At 39.5% G+C, this 20,926-nt stretch overlaps 1 protein-coding gene across 7 annotated transcripts in view; it reads left to right on the top strand.

Moving 5' to 3' along the window:
- CNOT4 (CCR4-NOT transcription complex subunit 4) overlaps positions 1–13,096 on the top strand; it is a 76,398-nt gene extending 63,302 nt beyond the window's left edge. For 4 of the 7 annotated variants that reach the window (XM_066183472.1, XM_066183469.1, XM_066183468.1 and 1 more), the window contains 2 exons: positions 10,693–10,905; positions 11,680–13,096. In XM_066183472.1, the coding sequence (XP_066039569.1) occupies positions 10,693–10,905; positions 11,680–11,981 (515 nt within the window). In that variant the 3' untranslated portion in view covers positions 11,982–13,096. The remainder of the gene's footprint in view (positions 1–10,692; positions 10,906–11,679) is intronic. The other 3 variants (XM_066183473.1, XM_066183474.1, XM_066183475.1) reach the window with 1 other exon arrangement.
- Positions 13,097–20,926: the final 7,830 nt, after the last annotated feature.

The following is a 20,926-nucleotide window of genomic DNA, read 5'->3' on the forward strand; positions in this document are numbered from 1 at the left end:
TAATATGTATAAATTCTTCCCAAAAAAATCATTGAAACCCCTGAGTTGAAAAGGACCCACAAGGATCATCAAGTCCAATTTCTGACTCTGCACAGGGCAGCCTAAAAATTAAATCATATGTCTCAAAGTGTTGTCCAAATGCTTTGAGAATTAAACAGAGACAATTTATGTATATCATGCATATATTAAAAATCTAAATAGAGGAAAGAGTCAAGTGGACACAGATATGAAGCATAAAGAATTAAACCCTATTTAGGATGGGAAAAAAATGTTTTATTCATTGTCTTTGAAGATAACCGTAGTAAAGGTCATCAAGATATTTTAGCCATGCAGCGGACTGATACAGAAGCTGCCATAGGTTTCTGTGAGCTGTTCCTGATATTTCCAGAACATGGGAGGTTAATGTAATGAGTCTCTGTAATAGAATATAATGAAAAATCAAAATTTCATTCTCTTAAGACCTTTTCGTTTTGATATTGTGGCTTATATCTGTTGACTATTTGCATCCTTATTGATGATATTATGTATATTTAAAGATGAGACAATGGGTAGACAGCTCTATTAATTTTGGGTGTCCCCCAGCCGTCTGTGCTAGTGGTGTTGCATTCCTTATCCAGACACAGATTACCGTACGTGTTTTCCTGTCATGGCTGCATTTAGGTTTTTGTGAAGCAGTAGCAGGTAGCCGAGAGAACAAAGCAGTGACAGTTTTATTAAGAAGGTCCAACATCTTCCCACTTACTTTAAATACTGAACTCTTCCATTTCTGCACAATTTATGGTGTTGCATCTTCTGCTGCTTTAAATTTCCTGGCCTTGATGCCCCTAGCCTTTGAACTTGTCTCGAACATCAAATCCTTTGTTGCCTAATGCTACCTTTTGGACAAGATTTTAGTAAAACAAGGGAAGATCCCTGTATGTTGGCTGTGGTCATATTATTTAAAGACTATTTATGGCTAGAAAAAGGATGAGATATCAGAATAAGAGTTAACCTGTTTTCCCTTTAATACTAAGATTCCTTGTCTGACTTGCAATTTTCCCATAACATAATTGCATTTCAGTTTGAGACACATTTTTTTTTTTGGTCTTTGTATTTTTTTGTCTCCTCTCCCTGGGTTGTTTCTATGGTTGTTTCTATCTCCTGAAAACAAACAAACACATCTTATTTTATGCAATCTTGGAAGAAAACAGAATTTATGGTATAGCAGCTGACATTTTCTTGTAGTCTCAGGATAATAATTTGATATGGGGTTTTGGGTGCGTTCTGCTACTGTGCCTTTTTAAAAGAGGGTTTGGGCCATGTAGTATGGCTGTTGAGGTCAGCATGCTGTAAAAATTCTCCAATTACTGTTTAAAAAAGGCATTAAATCTCATACCCTAGCAACAAGAATGTGACTTAAACAGTGATGCCTCACATACCTTTATTTGGATGCCATGGTTGAACATTTTCCTATACTTTTCCTCTTGACCTGACAGTATATGAAAGTTTTAATGCCTGTTTTAAGTATTGGTTTCCTTACTCTTAACAATAGGAGAAGCATTAGTAAATTATTTTCGATCTCGATCTTTTAAAGAAGACCGCTTGTGCTCTTGGTGGTCTTCCTTGATATTTGGCTTTCCCACAGCAGCTGGGCAGAAAGTATGGCAGCTGAATGATATCTTTTCTGTGCCCCCTGGTTAGATCTATGCCTGCCTGAAGCCTTTCTCTGATTAGGGATAAACATTGGAAATAGGAAATCTAGTGAACATCTTGGCTTATACAACTAATAGTTGTAGGTGCCACATACTGCATTTCCAAAGGCTTGTGTCTTTTCCAGAGTGCAGAGCGGCTGCTCTCAGAAGAGAGAGTTGGATGTGTTGCCCCGATAACACTGTCACTCCTCATTTGAAACTGCTTTAAAATTTTAAAATGAGAAGTACCTTTTTAAAACAACCCTCAGGTGTTTCCATTATTGCTTCTACTGATTCTTGTATATCCTTGTTTTCTCAACAAGGATGACTGTTAGTCCAGCCTTTGCCATTGAATATTTTGTTCTTCTCATCAGTCCTTTTGCTCGCTGCACCCCATTTTTTCCATGGAGGTTCTTAGTCCTCCATCCTTCCTCTTCAAGGAGATACTTTGTGTCTGTGTGTATCCCCACCTTGAAATTCATTCTCCTTTTATTTTCCATCATAACTAATTTTCTGTTTCACTGGTGAAGAAGTGTTCGGCACAATATGGAATTAATCCATTTTGAAAATATACTTTTGGCTTCTTCATTTCTGTTTCTCTGAAGGAGTTTAGTGGGTTTTTTAATGCATCCAGGTTTAAACTAAATTAAATGGAAGTGGGATTTTGGATTAATTTCCAAAATATTAAATCAGTGTCAAGATTGAAATCCACTGTGGATATTCCTTTTCTTAGCTCTAGTGTCTTGTCCCTTAACACCCATACACTTTCTACATTTACTACAAAGGCCTGGCTTCCTTGGTGTAATCTTGTCATGATCTCTGAGATAACTTCATCCACAGCACCTGTCCTTTAAGTCCTGCTACTTCTTCATCTGTTTCAAAATCTCATCTCGTACACCCACCCTTCCTTCCACTGTCTTTTCAGTGCTAATACTGCAAATGTATTCTAAATCCTGTTGAATTTTTTTCCTATAATTGTATAGGTGATACTGTTTCAAATAAGTCTTGATACATAAATATCTGTCTTCATCTCTCTAGCTTGGTTTTACACTCTTACAAATTTTTTGAAATCTTTGATTGCAAAATTTTTAGGCATGACAGATATCTTGCTTTTTTGGGGTAGCAAAATGCCTATTTTAAAATGTGTAATTTTATTTTGGAAGAAGAACATATATGCAACAGAGGAAAAAGTGGAAAAACAATCCTCCAACTTGGCTGCAATGTATCAGAGGAGTGACTAATCATAACTCTACTACATTTGAAATGATCATGAGGTTGACTGAAATAGGTGGCCTGAGTAGCTGACCCAGTCTGCATTCTGGACTGTTAGTCCTGACAGCTTTTTTGGTAACTTTCCAGAAACAGGAAGAAGCAAGCAGACAGGAAGTTTTTCACATCAAATTTCATGACAGACCGTGTCTGATGTAGTGTCACCAAAGGAGCTTCAGCTACACTAAATGTTGGCTATTGCCTGGGTTTTTAAGGATGGAAGACTGTATTTATTGTTAATAGAACCTCTTTAGGACTGGCTCACCAAAACTGAGAAAGGTTGTTTCCTTTCACAGGTAACGGGTAAGATCTTGGGATGGCCCTAGAGTTGTGTAAGAGGCAGTTCTGTTTTCTTACATAGTGTGTCTCCTTCCTCCAGCAGGTAGATGCTTAGCCTTGGGATGCTGTGTTTTCTTAGATGCTTTTCTGAAGTCACATCAAAATATGCAGTAGGTCACTGGTGTGAGTTAAAAGGTGCAACTCTCTTGGTGATGTTAAAAACATGGCATTTTCCTTTTAAAGACTAGAGTCTCTACAAGGAAAGTGAGTGCACTCAGTACTCCCACCTCAGTGTCTTAACAAAAAGCTGTGCCTTGGCGTGGACCTGAAATGTTGGCTCTTTCTAAGTCAATTTAACAAAATACCAATAATGACTGGTGCATTTCAGCAAAATATACAAATAACTCAAACGCTTTCTGCATAAACTTTTTTAAGTGCTCCCGCTTGAAAAATAACTGAGAGCACAAACATCTTTTTAAAACTGTATTGGGGGAGAGGCATAAATGAATCCTGAAGGAGTAGCAGCAACTGGAAGAGCAGCTTTGCAAATAGTGTGTCTCCTCCCAGTATTGTCAAATCACATTTGTGGGGGGGAAGAAAATAATTCCCATCCCTTGCTATCTCTTGGTTCCTTCTACACAGCCTTGTTTGAACTTCATCTTGTCCTCAGAAGAATCATTTTTAAAGAATCTATGTAAAAACCAGGTTGCTTCTATTAGAAGACAGCATCTAGTAATCAGAATGAATTTCATGTCGTGAAAAGTGAAAACTTCACTTTCTTGCAGTTTATCTAATTTTCCCACAGAATTATTAAAATAATCTACAAATATATATAAGCCTTAATGTGGGAAGATTAAAAATGAGTTTATAATTTGCCAGAGTATGCTTTCATTGTACTAATGCTGGTCTCAAGGCCTGAAGTCAGAGAGTTGATAGGCTGGATATTCCTGTAATCCAGAATCTCTGTAACAAGATAGGCTCTTGGTAATTGTTACTATTGCTTTGAAGATCTAACTTTTTTTTTTTTTTGCAATTTCTAGTTAATGCATTGCCCATAGGGCAAATTTCAACTATTTTCGTTTTATTTATGTATGTATCTATCCAATTACATTTGTACATGCGGGCTTTTCGTTTGAAGTCAAACTTTGTTCTGTTGACAGACAGGGTAACCTGGTGAGATTGAACCCTGATGCATGATGTGAGAGAGAGCAGTTTAGGTTAAAATGAACTTTTTCTCAGATGAATGTAATTGTATGCTTTCTGAGCTTTTTAATCAAACTCTTCTGTGTGTAGGATTCAAGTATCTATTTCATTTGTTTCAGTATCTTTGTGCGCTTAGTTTAGATTTATGATAGTATTAAAGAGTATCAGCACCAACACCTATTTTCTTATGGAGTCAGTAATAAAAAATAGTGGGATTCTCTAGAAACATTTTATAGGAAACCAAGCTTGTTTTTCAAAGCAACTTGGAATCTCAGTTTGAAATTTGCTTATAGATTAAAATTGGGTCGCTGGCTGCTATAATTATGGTTTGGTCTCTTGAGCTGTGATAAGTGTAAGTCAATCACAAGGGCTCTACAGAATACTCCAGTAAAGCTGCTTTTCTCAAACCTAATAAAATTCTGACACTGTACATGGAAGCAAATATGAGTCTTTTTACTGTCCCTGTACTAATGTTGTAGAAGGGATTTTCCCTGAAAATAAATGACATTTTCTGACTCAACACTTTAGTCACAGAAAGCTTAAAAGTTGTACTGTCAGATCGTCATCAAAAATGAAGTTCATTTAGAAAAATCTTATTTTCCTCCTTTAAGTGTATACTTTAGAATTAATATATTCTACTTCATAGTTTGGCTAACTGGCAAGTTAAGTTACATGTGGATTTATTTGACATTGAAGAGTAGTGTGCTTCTGTTTACATGTCTGTCTTTTAAATGGAGTGGAATTACTATAACCATGGAAATCAATATGGAATAGAGATAAAATGTGCTTTAATTGCAATATTTTAAAGCTGAGGGTAGACTGGTGTCTCTTGTCTACCAAAGCAATTTTTCTGTGTATATGTACATAAATTGTTTGTATGTGTGCATCTTTTGTTTCCCCAGCTCTTAAGAGCTCATGACTTTTAAACTCTCATTTGAAATTCACACTGTGAAATGACATTTTAAAAGCTGGAGTTTGTTTCGCATGTATGGACAATGTTTGTGAGGCTTTTAAAAGTTCACTGCAAACAGCTTTACCTTCTAGTGCCCCTGTCACTTGATGTGTCCCTAACATGATGAAGTGGCTACTTGTATTCCTGATGGGCAGCACTGCTGTTTAAATGTGGACAGTTTCCATCTTCTCTAATCTGCCAGTAACATTCTTAGGCCTCCATAAATGGATGAAATTTCATTGTTTGGTTTAAGCATTGTAGGATTACTAGGAATCATAGATATAGAGAGTCAATGAAGCTGAGAGAGAAATCCTTCCAGATTTTAGAAGTTTAAATGGGATTTTATTGATGGTTTAAAAAATCTAATGACCAAACAAGCTAATTACTCATACTAAAGTGAAGCAGATATAGTTCTTATGATAACTGTTTTGTTGATTTTTGCGTATACAACCTTTGGATGAAAAGCTGTTGAGTTTATATAATGTGATGATCATAATTTCTTTTTTGGATGTGACAAATTGTCCTTTCCTTCTCTTCCTCCCTCAAAGAGAAGTACTGACAACTGTTTTCTAAACAGAAATACCTGTAGTTGAAAGTCATTTTGAGATCAAAACAGAGAAGTCCCAATGACTTCTCAGAATAGGACAACAGGCTGTGTCAGGGAAAACACATACGATCTGTGCTATCTGTGAACATGGTAGCACAAGGCAGAGACTGGGGCCAGAGATGTCACTTGAAAGGGTGTGCTTCTCTGGTAGCCCCATTTGTTTCTAATTGAATTGAAAGACTCCTGGTGAACTCCTGGTAGTCTTTCCTGTTCTTGTTTTTCTCTCATTTTTCTTTGGCTTCAAAATTTATTGTACAGTGTCCTTGAAGATTATACAAGGGCATTTTTACAGGCAGGTTGTTGAAATAGCTATTTTATTACTGAGTACACCTTGACAGTCTCTTTGCTTCTTTTGTTGCTGCACTTTGCAGTCAGGTATGTGCCATTGGCTAGAAGTTTTTTTTCTCTCATATGATTTTCCTCTGATTTTATTTTGTTTATTTGAAGCTTTTCTGTAGTGGACACACTGTTGTGTGTCTTAGTCACACATACGACATACTGATGGGTTCTTCAAAAACAAATAAATAATTGCAACCTAAATTTTCAGGACTGTTTGCTTTTCAGTGGGACTAAAATATTTAAGACTTGGCATAAAGGTATTTTATGTTTTTACTAAATTAGCAGGAACACAGGCTTTTGTAATGGCTTGGAATATAAGTTTGGTAGAGCAAAGAAAAACACTTACTTTGCACTTAATGTAACAGCCTTGTGATCTTTCCTGTTGGTTGTATTTACTTAACATGTACTGGATGTAATCTGGATGTAATTACTTAACATGTAATTTTGCTTTGGATTTTACCGTAGGCTTGTATACAGCACTGGGGAGATGATTTGAAGTGGTCTAGTCACTGTGGAATATTCATTTTAGTAGGCTTGTCTCACACCAAAAAAACTGGAAGTTCTGCTATCCCATCAATAAAAAAGATTGAGTACGTCAGTGTCACCAAAGTGACACGGCCAAATTTGAAACACCTTTGGGTCTTTATTGCAGTGTCATTGTCAGAATTTTGGAAGTCACAGAACAGCCCGTATCAGTGCAGCAGACACTTGTGCAAACATCTTCTAAAGTACTGATTATGTGCAACAGAACAGTATTCTGGCTCGGCCATTTATCCTCTTCATGGCCTCTCCCCCAAATACACACTGCTTTGCCTGATTTGAAGAAATAGCATTAAGGCATTGCAGGTAGAGAATGAGGTAAAACTACTTGACTGTCTGATAGGATGTGATAATGGGGCAATGATTTTATATAGAAATTCATTAAATGACTAGTTTTATGGAAATTAATGTTCAGGCTTCTCAGGTGTATTCTTTTTCCTAAGTTAACTTCAGGGGTTTTTTTATTTAGATTGGATGGACAAGTTGGATTTTCCTTCTTTCTTTCTTTTCTTTCTTGGCTTTTCTTTCTTTTCTCATTTTAAGACAGTGGTTGACTTTGAAAATCTTACATACAAGTATTTTTATTTCACATTGACATACCACCTCAGACACAGGAAGATTTCAGTGCTAGAACTGTGGGATCTGTTCACCTCTGTAAACACAAGTTTCCATTCGACCAGACAGGATTATGAAATGTACATCGAGGGAAGACCAAAGTTCAGGGTGTGTGTGTTTGAGAATGTTTTTCATGTGAATAGTGGTGCTTTCAGTGATGCTTCACCAGGTTATCCTCTTAAGAGACAAATGGGGGGGGGGGGGGGGAATAAAAAAAAAAATAGGGAGACAAAGCTAGGGCCTGAGGGGAGGAATCTCATATTTACCTCGGTATATAAAATACTTTCTTTGCAGTCATCTGGGTTCTACCTTGTTTTGTTTTCCCACTATCAGTGGGCATGTAGCTTTAAGCCTTTTAAGATTGGCCTATCTAATCAGGAAGGAGACAGCATTTTCACTCCTTGTGAGAGGAAAGTGTTGTATTGGTTCTCACACTCCTAGGTTGTAATGTCCAACTGAGAAGTCTGCTAATAGTCAGAAAATTACTCCTTCCAACCAGTTAACTTTAGAAGCAGGGGAAGGTAATAGGCAAATGCCCTTTTTAATAGATCTGTGTAACTGAGAGCTAGCTTTTTCTGATTTTTAACTATGGTCCAAACTTCATCGTGAAGCATAGACTTATTTAACAGGAAGAACAAACTAGCTGAAGGATGAGTAATGATTTCTTAAGAAATTACTTTCCTTCTGTTGGTAGAAGTAACTTTTGTCTCTGGGGTGGATTTGTATTTTTACTTAGGCTGTTTAAAACTTACCAGACTCCAGCAAAGACATGTGGTGCTTGGGTTTTTTTGTGTCAGGGGACAATGTTTTTGGCTGAGCTTGCCTTGCAGCCTCACAAACACACCTGTTGGGGAAAGACAATAAATTTTTTGTAATTCTGTTTTGTCGCTTTTATACTTAGGAGCACAAGATTTTTATTAAACTAACTAACTTTCATATAGCTAGCAAACAACGTTGTTTTGGTAGATACTGAATTCTTTTAGGCCTTTCATCTTCTGTGAATCCAGGTAGATTTTGTTCAGACAGTTGAGGTAAAGAGCAGTTTCCCTCAGTTTCTTATTTCCTGTTGTTTTGTGTTAAAAGAGGAAACGCAGCAGTGGTGCACTATGCCTGCCTCAGACAGCAGTGTCTCCTCACTGCAAAGTGCCAGTCTTTTCTATTCCTTGAGAGTCTTCTGTCTAAACACTTAGTACCTTTCTTGGCCCTTAGGTGTGCTGTATTATGTCTCTTTTAAATGGAGAATAACATGACAAAAATATATATATTTTCTTAGCTCAAGGAGGCCTATTGCCCTATGACATTAATTTTCCAATCCTATTCCTTATAACGTCCTGCAGGCTTTGTCTTGGTCTTCCTCAATGACATGTTGCAGGTAGTTTACAGCACATTAATTTTCATACACAAGAGTTCTGAGGGCGTGTTAGGGGTTAGCAAAGTCATTGACTGAGACCCTTGCAGATCTCTAGCTCACAGGTGTTGAGATGAGCATGTTTCTGCATGCATGGACCCAGTAAGTACTTTTGTGTGCTTTTTGTGTTGCAGTAGAAGCGAATAATTGAACAGAGCTGTGTTTCTTTGCACAAGCTTTTTGAAGCAGCAGGAAAAAAAAGTGGAAACTAATGGTGTACAGTGCAGAATTTGATGCAGTTTCCGTGATTGTGAGCTAGCTATTTTTGTTCCAAAAACTTAATTTAGAACTTGGCTTGAATGGGCTTATGGATGTTCAAGAGGGTTGTGAATCAGTATCTCTTGAGGACATTTTCTACTAATACTTTCTAAAATTTTGATTTATTATTTTTAATCTCAGGATTGTAGGTTTCGATGAAAACCATATGGCACCAAATTCTTTAAAATCATTTATTTCGTGCATTAGTATTGCAAAGGAAAAAGAGCTGTGAAAGGACAGGATTTCAAGAAGTAGTTTTTTTTCTTTGATTTGGGGTTTTTTTTTTCCAATGTAGTTACAAAAAGGTAATTGCTCGAGAGACCACTTTTTTCTGAACATTCAGCTTTACAAAAACTGCCGGGGCAGGTTTTGATAGCAATTGAGACTGCTTTCTTTACTCTCCAATATAAGGTTGTGAGTTAGTGATACCCTCTGATTTTCCAGGAAGACTTAAATCTCTTCTGTTGTTGATGAAGTAGCAGTATTGTGAAAGTATCTCTTTATAACAATTCTGAATGAGATAAAGGTCCTTTCTTCAATCAGCATAGGCAGAGATGTTTTAAAAAAAAGGTTGTATTCTAGATATTTGTCAAAAAGAAAACCATGTGCCAACATATTGCCTAACACTTCCTTTCCAAATATAACTGACCACAAGCTAATAAAGTATGACTTCCTGTATTGGATGATAAATACTGGAATGCTTTGAGATACTTTAAGCGAGAGATGGATCATAGAACCAGACAGTCTGTTCTAGGTAGCATGGTGTAACTTTTGTCTTCAGGGATCATTTGCTGTAGTGCTAATAGCCACATCACTCCATTGTCCTTCATCAGTGTGTCTTGAAACTTGACTGCTTTGGTGTACAGCTGGTTTGCTTCTTACCAAAATTTTGAGGATATTGCTGTGTTGGAAATTATTCGGAAAGGTCTTTAAAGAATTTTCACTACTATTCTTCAACTGCAAGAGGAAAATTCACTCCCTCCAACTTCATTACCATTTCCTTCGGAAGAACATCTATAGGGTTGTGAATGAGCAAGCTATTACAAAAGAAAAGACATCTGTGATTTTCTTCAGCCTCCCTGGTTTATCACGTTCCATTTCTATTGCAAAGCCCTACCTAGCTTTTCTTTATTTTGATAATACATCAAACAAAACAACCCTTTTGAGCCTGCCATCCATCAATAAAGCAGCCAGATTGCAGCAGAGGTGTTCTCATCAAGTACTTGGTAGATTTTGCCCTTTTAGTAGCAGAGGGAGAGCCACTGTGTCCTTGATTATTTGAGTCTCTGAATCAAAATGGGGAAATACATATTGGGGGAGGAGTTATATCTTTCTCCCATTCCCATACACTTTGTTTAAAACCTGCCAGCCCCTCAGAGTAATTCATCAGTTATGAAAACACTGACCCTAGGTTTTGGACAGGGAGAGTATTAAATGCTTAGCTTAAAGAGTAAAAGCAAAATCCCATACCCCACCAAAGAAGGACATCTGTTTCTAACTTCAGCTTTTTATTTTTTTTATCTTTCATTTTTTTTGTTGGTAAATCTCCCAGACAACAGCAGTTCTGTAGAGAGTTTAAATATGAAGGAATGGCAGGACGGGCTAAGGGCACTTCTACCGAACATTAACATCAACTTTGGTGGACTGCCCAATGCTTCTTCCCCCTCCAACGCCAACCACAGTGTACCAACGTCCAACACTGCCACCACCGACAGCCTGAATTGGGACAGCCCTGGCAGCTGGATGGACCCCGCAATCATCACAGGTAACCGTTTCTCACTCCTTCAGCTCCACTGGCAAACCATCAAATGGGTATTTGGCACAAACTGATTTACATCTGTGGAAAAAAAAAAAAAAAGTCAGTATGCGGTGGTCTCTTCCAGCTTCCATCCACAAAACCTCAAGGGTCCAGGAATTTTTGTGGAACCTGTAGGTATAACAGAGCATCACTTAGGCCTTTGCAATGCATGCCCAGGACCTTTGCAGGCAGTCAGGTGGATCAGCGCTTTCCTATAGGGTCAATCTGTAAGGTGTCCCTTCTGCTGGATCGCATGTCCGGTATGTGCGTCGCCAGTCCTGAGGCACTGAAGGCAATCACTGGACTTGGTTATTTAAAAAGGGACGTACTCCACTTGTTTATAAAGCTCTCTTTTATAAGGCTGTCTGGTTGTGTTCCCCTGTTAGAGAGGCTGTAGCATGAATAAAATAGGCAGAGTAAAAGATGAAGCATGTAGTGTACTGGCAGCTTGGTGTGGTAAGGTCATGTTGACAGGGATGCAGTTCTTGAGCAGAATGTTTGATAGAAAAATGTGTGTTTTATGAAGAAGTGCTCTGAAGGTGAACTTTCTCCTACCTCGATTTAATGTTAAATGTTTTTGTAGGCAGGATAACTGGATGTAATAATGTAAAATGTATTTTCTGTACAAACTAATCATGTTTTTTCATTGCTTTTTGCTAGGTTAAATTGACCTCCTTCATGGTCAGTTTATTGCTTCTCCTCTGACTTTCCCGTATCCCTGTTTTTTTCTTCTTTTCTTAGGTATCCCAGCCTCCACAGGAAACAGTTTAGACACCCTTCAAGACGACAATCCACCACATTGGCTAAAATCTCTTCAGGCCCTCACAGAGGTGGATGGCCCCAGTGCAGCGCCATCACAGACGCACCACAGTAACCCCTTCGGCACACAGATCCCTCTGCACAGAGCCAGTTGGAATCCCTACTCTCCTCCTTCAAACCCCACCAGTTTCCATTCCCCACCTCCAGGCTTTCAGACAGCCTTCAGACCCCCCAGTAAAACCCCCACAGATCTACTACAGAGCTCAGCGCTGGATCGTCATTAGGAAAGGAGGAAAAAGAAAAAAAGAAAAAAATAAGACCCAAAACTTTAGAAATGCAGGAAGTGTCCCACCCTGACTCCTCCCCATGCCCACCTACTGTTCCCTGTCATATCTTTCTTTCTGAAGAATCCAGTTCCTGATCAAACTTCCCCCCAAATGCAATGCCATCACAGGGTCATGACCATTCTTTTTGTTAAGTTTCTGCAGAACCAGTGTTTAAAATACACTGTTTGAAATACTTTCTAACCATTCTGAGAAAAAAAAAAAAAAGAGAGAGAGGGAAATCAAAATGCAGTCTCAATGCTTAAGGAGAATATTACTGTCTTATGTCTTTTGCACATGAGTATTTCTGCCTAGTAGAAAAGTGTCAATCTGCAGTAGGGGGAAAAGTGCAATGCAGAATCAAATGCAAGAACATAAAAAAGGTATTTAATTTAAATGAAGTTACTGAACATGTGGAGCAAGCAGTGGCCCAGCATTTATTTTGCAGTGTGGCACTACACAGGGAAATTGCTATGTTGGGGTTGGTTGGTTTTTTTTGGTTTTTTTTTTTTGAGCAGGGGATTTTATTGCATCAGTCGGAGTTTGACATGACGTGTGTTGAGAGACAAAACACTTAGAGCTATGAGTAACTGGCATGTTGCTAAAGAGTGGTTTAAAGAGGGGAGAATAAGATTTTTCTTTAATTTTGGCTTTAGATTTCAAGTAAACTTTAATGTTTTAAAAGTATTCACAGATTTAATACCTAGCATATACGTAATATAATTATAAGCAGCTGAAACACGAGTGATATTTACTTCAGTCTTTCTGTCTCCTCTGTCAGTCTCTCTTTTTTTTTTTTTTTTAAAGATTCACCTGATTAGGGCACTCTGGGATAGCACTGCATTGGGGCCACATGATCACCATCAGGAGCAACCTCTGACCTCCTCTGCCTGCAGCTTTTACTTAACCCTGTAGTTTCTGGACATTTGTGCAGTATTGAAAAGACAGGAAAAAAGAAACAGATAAATAAACATGGTTATAACCTGACGCTAAAACTAAAACCAAGGAAATGTACCTCTTTCTTCAGAATTAAAACTAAAATCTTAAATAAAAAAGAAAACTTGATGATGACTTCATGTTTGCTTTTTGTTTTTTTTTTTAATTACTGGATCTGGTAAAAAGTGTATGCCATTGCATATTTAGGGTTTTCTTCTTATTCATCTAAACCAGAACTACGTTATCATTGGAAATACTGCTTTGTATGGTAACTTCTGTATTGAAGGGTGGAAAAAGCATAACACTTTAAATCTTTTAAAGGGATTCTGTTGTCTTTACTCATGGTGATAGCTAGAGGCAGTCAGTCTCTAACTGTTATTGGTGGTATCCTTTTAAATCTGAAGCATGAAAATCTTGTTTTTATTTTTTTCTGAATTAAATGCCATGGCACTTGGGGTAGATAGCATGCAATAACATGCCTGAAGATACGGCAGAGAATTTATGACTCCCTGTGTTCGTCAGCAGCCTTGCATAAAGGTGTAAAATACTGTCACTGCACAACAGGGGATGAAGAGCTCTTAATGGACAGAAGGCCTCTAGTAAGCTTTTAGACTTGCAAGCAGACATATTTAAAACCTGCAACCTTGTGGTTGGGCTACTGATTGATGTAGCTTACAAGGGTGACAGAGAGCCTGAAATTCTAAAGATGCCTGTGCAGAAGGATTTCACACCTGATGTGAGCTGCATAGTTCAGGCTGGCAGCCTTCCGGAAAATGTTTGCTGCTGGCAGGGGCAAGGAAGGGAATTTCCACTGATGAACTGTGAACACCTAAATGGGAATGGGGTGGGGTGAGGAACAAATCTGAATCAGTCACTGGACAGAGGAGCCAAGTCTTGAATCTGTGCAAAGTGTTTCTAAATACTGTGTTATGCAAAACATCACTTGGTGACTGTGCTTTTGCTCTTCTCTCACCTGTGTTGCCATTTTAGTGCTGTATTTATTACTCTGTATTACAGGCCTGTATGTGCTGTTTCTAAACTGGCAGCATTGCTGCAGATGAGTCATGTGCCCTGGTTACTTGGGGGAATGTGCACACCCTTTGATGCCTGTGCTCCCCAAAAAGCAAACTATGTTTTTGTCACCCACCTATCTCCTGTGGGTGGAAAGAGAAGTGCTGCGGGCTGGAATGGCCTCATCTGCCTACTGGTGTCCCTGAACTGGGGGTGCAGCCCAGCAGGAACTGTCTGCTCAAGGTCCTGATGAAAATGTTAATGATCTTTGGTTTGGGTTTTTTTGTGTCTCCTTCCACAGTTGTTAGATGTTTTTCCACCTTTAACATTTTGTTTTAGAAGGGTGCCCTTCCTAACCCTGAAAATTATCAGGGCTCCCAAAGCAGCTCCAGTGGCTTTCTATGTACCACAGGAATTCCTGAAGCTGCTGCCTTCTTCAGTTTTTTACTTGTCCCTTTGTTGCATTTTAGGAGGTGCTGCGCTAACCCTGTGCCCATGGTCTGCTGCCACTGGAAACCAGGCTTTAGCTGTTTGGGAGACACTTAATCCCTGCTGCCATGCAGCAGCTTGTGTGGTTGGCCTACCAACAAACCCTTAGCCTTCAGAAAAAGGTTTGCGACTACAATGACCTTATCTCCTTATGGTGCTGCTTTCCCAAGAAAGGTTCCTTGGTGGGTAACATTGTCATTACAACAGTAAAATCTATTAGTGATCAGACTGATGTGTGTTGGCTGCAGCTTCTGTTACATTTAGCCTCGTTTTTTGTACTGTCTGACATGGATTCTGCATCCCCTCAGTTGGGAACCAACCTGGTGTTACACTCTGTGCAATTGTGTGGAGCTCACCTGTTTTTCTTTTCTCCTGAAGTTTTGGGTTTATTGGTGGAGAGGGGAGGAAGGTGGATTTTTGTTTCTGTTTTGTTGGGGGTTTGTTTTTGGTGTGATTTTGAGTTGTTTTGTTTTTGAGGTTTTTGTTTGGAGTTTTTTGTTTTGTTTTTGTTGTTGTTTTGGTTTTTTTTTTTTAATTAATTGATGAACTTTTCCTATGACAAGAAATTCCATACAGGAACACTTATTGAAAAGAGAACATCTTAGTTCATGGTCTGTTGTTTCTTATATTGTAAGGATACTTGCAGCTCTTTCATGCATTAAGCAAAGAACAGGGCTCGAATGAAAGGCCAGTGACCCAAGACTAGCAACGCATTTGGTATATAATGTCTGGAGAAGATAAAGGGATGGGCCAGGCTGCTCTTCCGAAATGTGTATGAGGGCATGTTGAGGGAAGGAAGGGAATTGTTGGCCATGAATATGTTGGTGTAAGAAGCTGTGTGGCATTTTCAACAAATATACAGTTCAGGTGTAATAATTTGAGGGTGAGCAGTGCTGGATTGATAGTAAATGTTCCTGATCTATGGCTCCTCCCCCCCCCCCCCCCCCCCCCATCTTTTTAATATCAAACAAGAGAATGATGTCTTTCTAGATTACAGCAAGAAATAAAATGTCACCTGGCTGAGGTGAAGAGCCATTTCATGAATTCTTTTTCCTTTAATAACTTTCATTGCTTAGTTGGAAATCAAGTGTCAGCAGGTATGTGGCATTGTAAATGTGGTGTTTTAACAGAGCTGTTTTAATCACACTTAAAATAGAAATAAAAGGGAGAAAGAAAACAGCAAAAAAGGGAAAATAGTTAAAATGTTAAAAAGAAAAAAAAAGTTAAAAAGTATTGAGGAGGACCACTTGCAACTGGCACGTGCTCAGCATGTACTGGGTTAATGTGCAGTTCGCTTTTCTTCCTGCTGTGAAAGCTTTTGGCAGTGCCCTGGACTCCCTGTGCTTGGCACCAGGAGTCAGGGCTCAGCCGGTCCCAGGTGTTTGACCCAGCCTGATGACAGGAGCAGCAGTTACTGGGAATGAGGGAAGGTCTGGTTATCTGCTGTGCTGATCTCAGGTGAATTCACCCCCTGGCACCCCCTGCCTTCTGCAGCTCCTGAAAAGCTGTTGCAGTGCCGCTGCTGGAGCAGGCATTTCAGCGGTGCTGACCACAGCCGACTGGGTCAAGCCGGACCTTCCTTGTCGCTGTTTGGGGATTTCCTGAACTCAACTTTTGTTTTTCTTCTCTATCACAGACTCTCTTGTCCAGTAAGTTTTTTTTTCCCCCCTGAGATGCTAATTTAATCATAAACATTGAAGATGTTGAATTTTAGGGAAAACGGGAAAAGGTTTTGGCTTTGTGCTTTTGTTTGCTCTGTTTTAGTTTGGAGTTTTTTATCGTTTGGTAGAGCTGATCATGCTGCTGTGGAGATTTCTGACTTTTTTTTCTTCTGGTAGGAGGGAAAGGGTCATGCATCAGTTTCCATCCTTATGCTTGCAAGGGAGTTTAGAAAAATACACTTGAAAAGCTTGTAATGCCTGGATGCTTATTGTCCATCCCTCTCCTCAGAACGTGTGGAAGTTGCCTTAGTTGCAAAGGAGCTTGGCACTGGTGTTGGTCTCTAGCACACATAAATCCAGTGCATGGCAGGTGTTGCATTGCCTGGGACTGATTTCCTCTGGGGAAAGCTGGTACGCTGGAATAAAAACTCACTATTCAGAACTGATGTGTGTTAAGAAACTGAGAGGTGTCTGGCAGAATGCTTGAAGGGCTGGGGAACTGAGCTTGTCACCGGCCCTACTTGAAGGGCTTGTAGGTACTTGTAACTTCTTGAGGGGGATGACCTCTCCTCCAGTCCAGCTGTCGGTGACGTGAGTTTTCAATGTGGCCAGAGCTCATACTGTAAAGTGGTGTTTGGCATGAATCTGTGCTTTGAGTGGTTGTTGCTTTACATCTCCAGCAGTGTGTGGCTGCATGGCCAGCTGTGGATGTGCTTTCCACTTCACTGGTGCGTGGTCATCTGTGCAAGCTGAATGCAGATGCAGGAATGTAAGAGCTTGTGCTCTTTGCCCAAATCTCAGCATCTTTTTTTCCTTCTTTGGGACATTCAACTGATAGTCATGCCTAAAGGTTCTTAGCTTTTTCATATATTTGTAGCTTTGTAGGTTTTTAAATACAGTTGTATGGTTTGTAGTAGTTTTTCTTTCCTTTCTCATGTTTTAGAATAGTAAGCTAAACCTTTCTAACACATTCTTGGAGTTCTGTTTAGTCTTATTCTTAAAAAGAGAATTTCTGACAAGGACATCTTCTTTTCCACCAGAACTTGAGACATAACAAGAAATAGGGCAAAGAAGCCCCTGGACTAACTCCAAGGGGCTGACCTAAGGGTGGGTTACTGGGGCAACTGATCTCCTACTGGATGTGCCTGCTAGATATACCAAGTAATTAACCGTATAAAAATTGTAGAAATACTTTATCACAGGTGCATATATAGCCGTATCTGTGTACCTGAAATCTTTCATTAAAGAATTGCTTTTTATCTTACCACTCTTAATATTGTTTGGAAAGTTTTTGTCTTTTGCTTCCAGGCAGCACTGGGAAGGAGCTCTTGTCTCTTCTCTTAATAGTTGAGACCATAAACAAAGCTTCTAAAGAGTAAAAAGGTGAAGTATCATCATATCTTTGGGTTGCAGTGTAAGAAAAGGCATAGCCTCAGAATGCTGTAATCTACATGTGAGAGTGCTGTGAGTGAGCAAGATGTTAATCTTCCCTACTTTCTGGGCCTTGCCTTTGCCCTAGACATACTGGTGTTATGTTTCTGTGGCAAATTGAAGGCTCTTGAGATGGAAACAGCCATAAAAAGTTGTTGCCATACAAGTTCAGGGAGCTAGAGTCACTTGCAGGACTCCAAATTGCTGCATTGTGAAGGTTTGAGGTGAGTTGGGTGACCTGGCAGCTGCAGATTTGTTACTGGCTGTGCTGATGAAAAGTACTGGTCTAGGGGGATGTGATGCAGTGACTAAAATGTGGAAGTCATTTGAACAGAGGTGGTGTTGCTGCAGAGGAAAACGGTACAGAAAAGTCCTTTTTAATCTAAAATCTATGGGAGTGGTCTGCCTGACATCTGATGGTCAGGAGGTTCCATCTCCTGCAACACAGATGAGTCTTTCAGTGGGACACAGGCATCACATAGTTACTGTTGTTGTCTCCTGTGAAATATTGCTAAATTGCTGTTTTTTTCCCAGTCCTCAGACTTAAAAAGTTGACAAATAATGTGTGTGTTTGAGGTGCATGGAGAGAGAATGAGACTTGCTCCGCTCTTTCCTCTTCCTACCAGCACTTAAAATGTTACTCTAGAAAGCTTGTACTGCCAGTAGGTGGCCATTCTTTTCAAGCTCACACTGAGTGTCTTTTTAGAATTTCATGGCTTTAGCATTTGGATGTTACAGGTCCCAGCATTAATCTTGGCCAGATCTCCAGAGAGTCTGACCTCTTCTGCTAGTGCTAAACAGTCACAGGGGGCTGATACACCAACCTTCACTGGAGAATTTAAAGTTGTGACCAAAACTTGTTTAGCTCTTTTGGGATAAGCACACAGGCTGAGGTTTACAGTGTGGAGTCTGAAGCTTAAAATCCTGTCTAAAAAAAACAACTTTAAAAAGCACCAACTGAGGGTGCTTTGTTCAGATACTCAGCAGAAAGCTACTGCTTGTGAGGTTTGCCTGGGACAGAATGGGCAATGAGCTGGCCTTGCAGCTATCTCCATCCCTTTTCAGATGGTTTCCTTCAGCTCCAAGGTCCACCTCTCTGCAGGATATTAAATGATTGTAATCTAAATTTTAAAAAAAAAAAGTGATATATGTGGTTCAGTGGATGCCTGCTCCAACAGCAACCTCTGAGTAACGTGGCAAGAATGCATGGGATTATATCTAAGAGGTTTGCTTCTTCCAGTTTACAAATTACTTAAAGCTTCTATATAGTTGCCTTCCTCTTCCCTCCTCATTTGGTAAATAAATGTAAACTGTGCTTCTTGTTGCCTCACTGATGGTGCCTTCCTGAGCTGAAGCTGAGTGTAGCTCTTCACACTTTAACTCAGCTCTTTGCTGCGCTAGTCCAAGGAACTGAGGCAATGACTCAAGGGTAGATAGAGAAACTTACAATGGAGGTGACCTTCCTGCCCTTAACCCATATTTCTTCTCTTGGTTCTCCTGCTACTTGAGATGACTTTTGAGGAAGACCTGTGTGCTCTTCCTTGATGGAGAAATTTGGCTAAGACAATGTTTTGGGATCAAATAGTTTTGTTAGGAAGCTGAGCTTTGCATACATGCAGAAAAAAAAAAGTCAGGAAAATGTTAGTCCAAGAAAAGTTCAATTTTGTCAAGTGAATAATTTTTTAAATATCAATTGTATAAAATTCTTGTTTCAAGTTGACAATTTTCTCTGTACAAAAAACTACTGTATTAGTTTTTTTTTATTGAAAATGCTAACTTTTTGTCATGACACTTCAAAATCGGCAACTTTCTGGACATGTTTGGCAAAAGATTTTTTATATCTGAAATGTGCATCGTTTCAGTTTGTAGGGAAAGCAGGTGTCAGTCTCTAACACTATGTAGGAAAAAAAAAATCACACTTGGTTTTAAAGCCTCACTCAGATCCAAGGAAGAACAAACTGAGTCCCAAATATATTTTTTGAACAAAAATCTGTTTGGAGAGAGAGAAGATTGTGGTGATGTTTTTTGGATCCATTAAAACAACAAGAGAGAGGAACAGAGGAAGAAATAGATAGGAAAAGTCTCATTCCCATCCTATTCAATTTTTCTTTTGAACAGCTTACCTTGAAGCAGGATTATTCCCCTCCCTGTGCATTAGACTTGGCTGGGAAAAGGAGGAGGAGAAGGTAAGGTTAGGATGTGAGTTGAAGGGAAGCTCAGAGCAGGTCTTGTTTTCTCTATCCTTTCTAAGGCATCAGTTGCCTTAAGAACATGGAAGATTTTTCTTCCTTCTCGTGCAGTTGCTGTTAAGTGGCCACTGTCAACATCATCATTTTCCAGGGGTCTGTAAAAGTTCTACCACCCGCTTCCAGACTTCCCATAGCTTAGTCATGTGAAAAAATATGACGTAGGAGGGGGAATTGGGATAGATTCCTTTATTATTATTAGAAATAGAAAAAACATTGTCCATAGCCATCATTCCAGGGAAAAGTGGCAATGGTACCAACATCTACTGTCAAACCTTGTTTTCTCACAAGGAAGTGCTACCTTGCATCTTTTTAAGGCTTCTTTCCCTGAAATGTGATGCAAACATTGACAGACTTTAAGTCAGCAGAATAAAACTCCCAGCCTTTGTAGCAGGATTGTTTCAGTATCGCAGTTTGGATCTTTGAGCAAACAGGGTACGCTGGGGGTGCTCATTCTTACTCCCAGCCCCATGAATGCAACAGTTCTTGGGGCTGTCAGGCCCTCCTGTGACTACCACCACAGCGCTTCCCGAGATACCAACAGCATCTCTGTGCAGACCTGATGCCGCGTTACTCAGCAAGCCCTGTGTGCCTGGAGTGCCTCAGGCATGCTGTTGAAGCATAGGTCTGTCCTGGAGTGCAAAGGGGCTGAGGTGTCCTGTAGCTGCCTGGCCAGGCTCTGCATATGCTACCTGGAACATGCCTCTGGACTTCCACCCAGGAAATGTTGGACAGAAATATGGGGTCATTGCTTTCTGAATGCAATTGATGGGCACTTAGCTCTTTGAGTCTTGCTATGGGTCCTGATACATGTGATTTCAATTTCTAATGGTGGGGAGAAGGGATGAAAAACCCCCAAGAGGTTTGTTGGGGTTTGGGTTGGGATTCTTTTTCTTTCATTTTTTTTCTTTTCCTTTTGGAGGGGGTTGTTGTTTTGTTTGTTTGTTTTCAGAAGTGCTAGGTTCTTTGTATTAAAGATAAATTAATGTTTTCCCCTTGACTGGCTAGCTTTGCACTCTTGTCAATACATCTTCCAAGTCTAAGATTGTCCGTATAGCAGTGGGAGGATATGGTGAGTTCTGGATGCCAACAAAAAAACCCTTTAAGTCTCCATCTATATTCAAGTGCAATT

The sequence above is a fragment of the Chamaea fasciata genome, unplaced genomic scaffold (genome assembly GCF_029207755.1).
Source record: "Chamaea fasciata isolate MVZ Bird 193981 ecotype frontalis unplaced genomic scaffold, bChaFas1.0.hap1 SCAF_5, whole genome shotgun sequence".
In the NCBI taxonomy this organism is placed as follows: Eukaryota; Metazoa; Chordata; class Aves; order Passeriformes; family Sylviidae; genus Chamaea; species Chamaea fasciata.